The sequence below is a fragment of the Nannobrachium achirus genome (assembly GCF_963921795.1).
Source record: "Nannobrachium achirus genome assembly, chromosome: 7".
Classification (NCBI taxonomy): domain Eukaryota; kingdom Metazoa; phylum Chordata; class Actinopteri; order Myctophiformes; family Myctophidae; genus Nannobrachium; species Nannobrachium achirus.
This window is the reverse complement of record NC_137816.1, coordinates 25,511,559-25,520,011: the sequence shown is the minus strand read 5'-3', so window position 1 is coordinate 25,520,011 and position 8,453 is coordinate 25,511,559. Positions and strand designations below refer to the sequence as shown.

General features: G+C 40.8%; 1 protein-coding gene across 1 annotated transcript in view; it reads right to left on the bottom strand.

The window, feature by feature from the left end:
* Positions 1–6,748: 6,748 nt before the first annotated feature.
* LOC308288453 (AT-rich interactive domain-containing protein 3B) overlaps positions 6,749–8,453 on the bottom strand; it is a gene marked incomplete at its 3' end in the record, with an annotated part of 71,541 nt that continues 69,836 nt past the window's right edge. The window contains 2 exon segments of the mRNA XM_080729894.1: positions 6,749–6,963; positions 8,001–8,093. Of these exon segments, the coding sequence (XP_080586020.1) occupies positions 6,749–6,963; positions 8,001–8,093 (308 nt within the window).

The window sequence follows — 8,453 nt, the reverse complement described above, 5'->3', positions numbered from 1 at the left end:
GAAAAAGACAGGGAAACCTAGCATCGCTCAGTGGTTTAAGGAACTATCTTTGTGCCTTCCTTTAGAAAGAATCACATACACTCTTAAAAACAAACAAGAGCTATTTGAGAAAATATGGGGGAATTTTATTCAGTATGTTAGGGGAAATGATCTTTCCTATTTGATGGAGGAACCGGGAGTAGGGTAACTGCTTTTTTTCCCCTTTTCTCTCTCTACGGTCGTTTGCCTGGCCTTGTGGCATAGGAGTCTGGATGTTGATGTGTTGTATGTGCTCTCTGTATCATAGTTATTTTATATTCTTATGTGTTGTGTTGATGTCAGGTGTTTTGCTTTTTGTGTTTTCTTTTTGAATATTGTATGCTTTTTTGTTTTGTCTGAATTATGATTGTGGTCTTTTATTGTATTGTATATGTGGTTTTGTGTGTCTTTAAAAAAAGGAGAAAAAAAAACTAAATAAACATATTGTTTAAAAAAAAAAGAAAGTATCCTGCCTGCAGCTTGTGTACGTTTTATTAGTAACGTCTAGAACGTGGTTTTAAAGAGTAATACTATCAGCAGCTTGCATTTTTGTAACCCTATGAGACTATCTTCATTTCCAGCAAGCTGACCTTTACAGATAAAGTGTGAAATGAAACCACACTGTAGCATTCATGGAAATGACCCAATACATATTCCAAGAAGTAACACAAGAGACACAGACATAAGATATAAAGTAAAACTTTATCATGACATACAAGTTTAAAGCCCTGAGAACCATATCTTTATATTACTAATGTGAACAAAACTGAATGTGTCAAAAAACCACTTTGGAAAAGTGCTCCTCTTAAATACAATCAGCACAAACCAGTTTTTTACAAGCATTCATGTGTTTTGTCCTATTTTTTGTTTTAATCAAAGAGAAAACTATAATATCAGTAATATCATTATTATCATATCCATAATAATAATAACAGTACAAAAATATGCACAAACCCCACAGCTGAATGAATTGACGGAGCATTGTACAAGCCAAAAAAAAAGAAGAAAACATAAAATTGATAAATGAGGTATTCGATAACCACTTGCATATGCACCTGCTTTTACACAGATCAGGTTAGATTTTTAAAACAATTTTAAAACTGAATTAACTCCAAAGATCATCATCAGAAAGACAAGATTCTGCAGACTTCCAATTTCACAGCTTCCTGAGTGTTGAGGTCTTGTCTACAGTCATTGAAGACCCCCCCCCCCCCCCCCAAAAAAAAAGAAATTAACCCAATACAACAAAATGTCAAAAAAATAATAATAAAAATAAAAAATAAACCCTAGTCAGCCTAAAAATAGCATTCAATCGGTGAAGTCTTTGCAGCTTGTTTGTACACATCCCTCGGTGTACAAGCCAATATCACAACTTCAACCATGAATGAAACAATGACTGCAGCCCAGTGCCCTGAGGTATTGTGGTGGTAAAGAGGTAGGGGGACTTCTAAAACACACACACACACACACACACACACACACACAGGCACGCACACACAATACATCATATGCAAGCATGCACACAATCACGCAAGTCAACAATGGTAGCTAATTCAAGAGTGAAGAAGAGTAAACTGTAAATGACAGGACCATCCCTGCCATGGTGTGGTGGTCCTAGTAGTTGCAGACACTGCCACCTGTGGGATTCCTTGTGGTATTACAGACACTCAGGAAATGAGGAAAAAAGAAAGAGAGAACCTCGCCCCCTCAGCCCCAACAAGCATGAACATTGACCCTGCTCTCATACAATTAAAACACTCACACCCACTTGCATTCTTTCTAATATGAAGGCAGTAAAGCTTAACTTATACTCCACCACGCGATGGAGTCGCTTGCCATGTCGATCTGTTCCTTTTTGGCAAGCGACAACATCGTACTACAGAGCATGAATTAGGCTTAAGGCTACACTATCAAACAGTCATTGCCTAGCCTGATCGGTTTGAACAGAAAATGTAGGTTTCTAGAACAAAAAGGAGAAATAAAGTGTTTTAGTAACACAACCTAAGTCATCAATCCTAAGTCATAATTACAAAAAAGGTCCATCAGAGTAAAATCAACAGAAATAAATAGCGATCCTTTGTTTTGAAAACATCAGTTCTGAATGGTGAAGGTCTCTTTGGGGAAAACTTTGCCATTGGCCTCATGCCAGTGTTTGAACATATGGGAAAAACGAAAAATCTCTCAAATACAAAACTGTAAAGGATGTTACAAATCAAGTACAAACCGTTGCGTTGTGCTTGTATTTTGTTGCTATTTGCTTTGCAAATAAATTATGTATTTAGGGAGATTTTCGTTTCGCATTGTGTGCAAAAGCCAAAGTATTCCACTGGTAAATACACTTGCAAGAATGCTGGAAAAAATGTGTTTCCTCAGATTGGATGATAAATAAATAACAGAAACTTGAGTTTTGCCCTCCAAAGGATTAAGCTTGGAGAGAAACTCTCCAAAGGATTAAGCTTGGAGAGAAAGCAGACATTCCCTTGGCCAGTAGAGTCCTGAACTACATGCTGGTAGCATTTCACCAGCAGTTCATATTTTAAGGCAGCAAACTACATCTTTCACCTTTATAAAAAAAAGTGACACGTGTCACTGAGGAACTGGTATGTGGACCAAAAGGACTTGCCAGCATTGTCTTAAATGTCCTGAAACCCCTGTGATCTGCACTGCAAAAGGTCAACAAAACACAACACGTAACAGCTAAAACACGGTGTGTACTACTAAAAGCAACAAGGCCGCCCACCTCGGATCACATTGGGCTCAAAAGGTTTTATAAATTACAAGAAAATAAAAAGAAAAGCCTCACATTCAACACGGAAACGGATAAAATTCCATTCAACTCATGTCAACCTGTGTGTCTTATTAAAATGCAAAACATCTATTTGAAGGGGTAAAATACTCCCAACAGCGGTCTGAAGCAGGACAAACCGGCTGACAACTAATGATGTTGAGATCTGATAATTGGATTTTACAAACGGGGGCCAGACATGTGACCAACTGTAAAGTCAACTTTAGGAGCTGTTCAGATTACAACCACAGGGAATCCCCAGAAGAGCCCTTGAAGAACGCCCCCTTTATAAATGGTTTGAAGGTGCTTTCATGAACCTTTTAACATGAGGGTTCTGCAAGGGTTCTTCAAGGGTACCATTAATACCCTTTAGGTTCCGAATAATAATGAAACCCTGATAAAAGCCTCACTGAGGCGGCTTCTGTCTGGCACGTTTGGAATGTCAGACTAAACCAGACCTCAATATAAATGAGAAATTGTTTAGCAAGCTCAAGAGAGCTGTAGTCTCCAAGTTAATTGTTTAGAACCTTGGTACAGGGTATATTTCTAGTAAACTGCAGGCTACCTTATTCAACCTACAATAGCAATTATGAGCCCCAAACTATTTTTCTGCTTCAAACAAGTGGAATTATTTTTTCCCTCCAATTGGAACGAGATTTTTTTTGTTGTTTCCAGTACAAATTGACTTAATTCAAGAATTGTATTGAATCAAATTATACTATTAGGAAAACAAAGGGAATTGATCTGTTTTATTTTAAAGGCCCAGTTCATTGACAAATGTGATTTTCAAATATGGTTGTGTGGCATTTGGGCAGTGAATTGGCACTTAAGTGTATTAGACCACTGGAATGTGGTGTACATTTTCCAGCCAAATTAAGGGATTCCAGTTCCACTGCATTACCAGGCTATTGTTAAAATGATTAGGGGTATAAAATGGTAAAACAAGTATTTTTCACCAACAGAGTTGGGTTATGGTTTTGTCTGCAAGCAGGATATCTCCAAATTTGAGTATAGATTTGCTTGAAAACTACTATACATTATTGGCCCAATTGTTTATGAAGCAAAAGATGTTTTCAGTAACGATGCCAACTGAATCTTAAGCCAATGGAATGAGTCTTTAAGATATTATTTGTTTAAAACATAAACTGCCCTGGGAAAACCTGGGAGACAGCTTCACTTGGCAGGGATTTTTTCTCTGTTGAAAGAAAAATACAAATTTAGAACTCTATACTAAAATGGGTCCTTGGGCTGGGTATCAAACTAAAATCCACTTTGAATGTATTTAATTCCATGTTTGCCGTGTAGGGACCCCCTTTACAGCCTTGCTGCATTGTATGGGGCTGCTACCCGATCTACTGGCATGATTACGATTGTACATATTGAGTCCAAGCTAGAGGTGTGATAGAGGCTAGTCTTTGGTATCCAGCTGTGCAATAACCAGAAGCTGACATGGACCAGGGGTACAGGCTGTATAAACTCTGACCACTTGATTGTACATATGCAGAACATATCGCTGCCTTTACCCAGAGAAAGCATCATTGCAGATTTGGGTTTCTCTTACTTGGGTTAAACATTTTTATAGTAACCTATGGAATTGAACTGACTTGTCAGGCCCTTTGAAACCTGTTAAACCACGCCCCCCCCCCCCCCAGCTTAAAAAAAGAGAAGGAAATACATGTAGTAAGTCCATGAGGTGAGAATTCTGTCATTTTCTCATCCGACAATGACAATCACAAAAGAAAACAAAAAGAGCAAAACAAAATAAACACATTTTACGTCAAAAGAGGAGGGAGGAAGGGGGAGCAAGAGAGGGATGGAGGGAGGAGAAAGATAGAGATAGAGCATCCCAGTTCAGCTTGGTGCACGTTCCTGTCTTGTCGGTACAGTATGTTGGTGTTCAGTTTAGCTTTCCTGCTGAGTTTCCTCCTTGAGATGGGTGTGGTTTATTTCCCACTGCAAAGGGGTTCACCCCAGCGAGGGTCAAGTCTTGTTGGCTTTGCAGCAAAATATGAGGTATGTAGTGTAGATCTCCTTATAGGAAGAGGAGTCTGATGAGGTATTCTTGGAGGGACAATCGTAGCATAGACTTGTGCATCCTTTACGGTGTGAATCCTTTTTTTTTTTATTATCTTGTAACGACAGAGTGAGTCCAAGGAGACGTCACAGTGCTTCCTGAGAAAGGCCCCCTTCCGGAATGGAGAGGGCATTGCAAGGTGTGAGATACGCGTGCCGTACATACAACCGGTCAGCTCTGCCAGCGTTTGGCGACTCCTCCATAGCTTGGAGGAGACACAAACACATGGGGTGGGGAGGGGGGTGGGGGGAACTCATATCTGATCCTATTCGAGTAACTAACCTCAACGCTACTTCACTGTTTGCTGAGTGGTGATCTGAAGCGGTGAGGGCATGCTAGTCCTATGATTGGTGGATCAGAGGTGTGTTTGTCCCCCATTGTTGTGTCTTCACCCGATTAAAAGTCAGCTTTTGTTATCCACATTGTTTTGTTCTGGTAGTGATACTGTGTGAGATGTGTGAGTTGTACTGTAGTGTGTGTGTGTGTGTGTGTGTGTGTGTGTGTGTGTGTGTGTGTGTGTGTGTGTGTGTGTGTGTGGTGATGTTGAGCAGGGATATGAGTTGTCCACATTTCATGGGTTGGGTTTTTGGACACATACCGTACATTAAAATCCCATTCCCAGCCGGCAGTGGCTCAGGAGGTTGTCTGTTGGGTCTGGGAAACCAGAAGGTACCCAGTTCGATCCCGCCTGGCTTTGGGGTAAAGTGTCCTTGAGCAAGACGCTGATCCGCTAATAGCTCCCGATGCTGTCGGTGTGTGAATGGGTGAGACTGTAACACAGATCGTAACGTGCCTTGGATAATGGCGCTATAGCAATGTAGACCGCTTTACCAATCATCTCGGATGGGCGATTACAGTATTCTTTTGTGTCCATTGATCACAACCATGATGGAACTATGCTTCCAGATTTTAGCCTCCGACGAGATGTACTCAGAGTGATGTCTGGGGTTGGATGCTTGGAATGAGGAGTTTCATGTGCTGATCTATAAAATCTGCCCAACAACCATTGTTGAACATTAAGGGTGATATATACTTGGTCGCGCACTGGTGTCACGCAGCGAAAATAGCCAATTTACAAGCACACAACGCGTGGCGCAACTAAGCATAAATCACATTTAGGCGGTGTAGCCTCACTATGAAATAGTCAATGTGGCTGCTTGAGGTGAGTGTGTTGTTATTATGCTGCTATTGGTTGGTGGTGAGGTCATCACTGAGATTTCCTGATTGCAACATCAAAAAAGTAAAAAATATAAAAATAAAGTTAATTCATGTTATGAATATAGTACAGCTCCTGAGGTGAGGACACCACTGCAGGTTGCTCAATTTGAGGTATGTAAAAAGAGAGAGAAGAAAGAAAGAAAATCGTTCTAAAACACGAAATTTAAAAGACAACAAAATGGCAACAAACAAAAAAGTCCTAAAATAAAAACTTTTCAAGTTCAGTTATGAATATACCTGCCAGTGGGTTTTGGCTGAGCTCTCTGATTGTGTTTAGCATGTGGATTAACATAAATGTATGCGTCGTGTGTGTCTTTCTGTGTGTGTGTGTGTGTGCGTGCGTGCGTGCGTGTATATGTATTTGTGTGTCAAATAAAATGCATAGCTGTGCATATGAGCACATGTTTGTAATTGTCATACATCATACTCAGGCTCTGTGTTCATGACAGGACAGCCAAAGGGTTGACAGGGTCATTGAGGTATTTGTTGTGCAACAGTTCTTCTTGTTATTTCTCATCGGTACTCGTTTGTTTTTTGTTTCGTTTTGTTTTTCTCAATGTACTGTGATTCATGCTGGGCCTCTCCTCCTCGGCGTAGGAGCAGAGGGAGAGGGGCCTGTGGAGCAGGAGGTACAAGCGGCGCCCCCCTGAGGTTTAGGGTGAACCACTGGCCGCCGGCTCGGCAGAGCCCGGGCCCTTGGAGGAGGAGGAAGAGGAGCAGGAGGCGGGGCTGAGGGTCTGGGTGGAGGGGGCGGAGAAGGTGAAGCTGTTGCTGCTGGGCCCGGCGGGGGCCACGGAGGCAGACATAGACATAGACATAGCGGGAGCCGCGGCTGCACCTCCTCCGGACTTCTGGGCAAACAGGGTTCCTGAGACATGGGAGAGGTTCATGACATTAGAACTATGTTATGTTACATGATTAGACTACACGGTCGCTGTCGGGCAGAAAACTATTTCCGTATGTCCTCTTTTAGAGTTTCTTTTTCAGTAAATTCACGCACTACGTGATTACATTAAAACATTAAAAGTAGCAGATCTGCAAGATCTGACGTTGTAGATCAGCCATTTTTTTTTATAAATCCTGAAAAGTAACAGTTTTGGAAGTTTTACACTCGACAGCCACGATACATTACATTAGGCCATTTGACCATATTATTTTATGCCAGGGACCCAACATATTTGTGAAAAGTTTTCCAAAATAGCATATCTACAAGTTCACAATTCAGCTCACCGCGATGTAGATTGGCTATTTTTTTCTGAAAAATACAATTGGACTCATTTTGCTGGGGACCCCTAAGAACACCCTCAAGGACTCATGGGGGTCCCTGAACCCCACTTTGAGAATCAGTGCATTAGACTACAGTAGATTACATTACATTACACATCAAGGTTTTTGTTATTAGTTGAGCCATGAAGCGCTGTCAGTATCTGTATGCATGTCAAGGTCTGCACATTTTGTCCACCAGAGGGTGCTACAAATGCCAATTCAAATGAGAGCTTATAAGCTAAGTGGCTCAACTGTGCACACATCTTGAAGGTTGCCAGAGAGACAGCCTCAGAATTATAGTCACCAACACTTTTGAGTTACTCTGTGCATTCTGTAAAAATGTTTTTTTGTACATTTAAATCTAATTCTGTCCTGTTTGTAGCGCAGTGTTGCACGACTTGCTCTGTGGTAGTCAAGCTAGTTTCAGGCAATAGTGTGAGAACCTCATTAATCCAAACTCAAACGTCAAATGACTGGTCTGAGTCATTTTAATTCAATATATATTATTTATTCAATATACTACTGGTCATCATTTCACAATTTCTTGGTTTTATACAGAAAGCAGCCCTTTAAGGCTACTCGAGTGCCATCAAAGGCTAGGTTTGTATAGCTGTCTGGTCATGTAGGGTTTGTACACACCTGAATACATTGTGCCATTGACGTCCACAGAGACGGTGATGCTGGCATTTCCATTGGATGAGATACTCAAGGACATGTCCTGCTGCTTCTCATCTAGAACGACACAAAGAAACAAAGTGTGAATGACACTGAGAAAGGCTAAGAAGAAAGTCCCTCATGGTAGAAGTCCCGAGCTAAGCGTGCTCTACTGTCAGTTGATTAAGAGAAGAGAAGTGAGTCTATAGAAACAGTGCACTCACAAGGTAAATTCTATATATTATATGTTTGTTATCTGTTATCTGATAGCCAAGTCACATTCACTGTTCTTACAATACCAAGTGTACCAATAAATGACACTTCATTAAACACATGTATATACTGTATGTATTGTACAGGCCGTCCAAAGATTTCAGGGCCACATGCGCTTATCTTCAAACAGATTGATTCCTCCTCCTGTTGAAGCTTCTTCAGTCA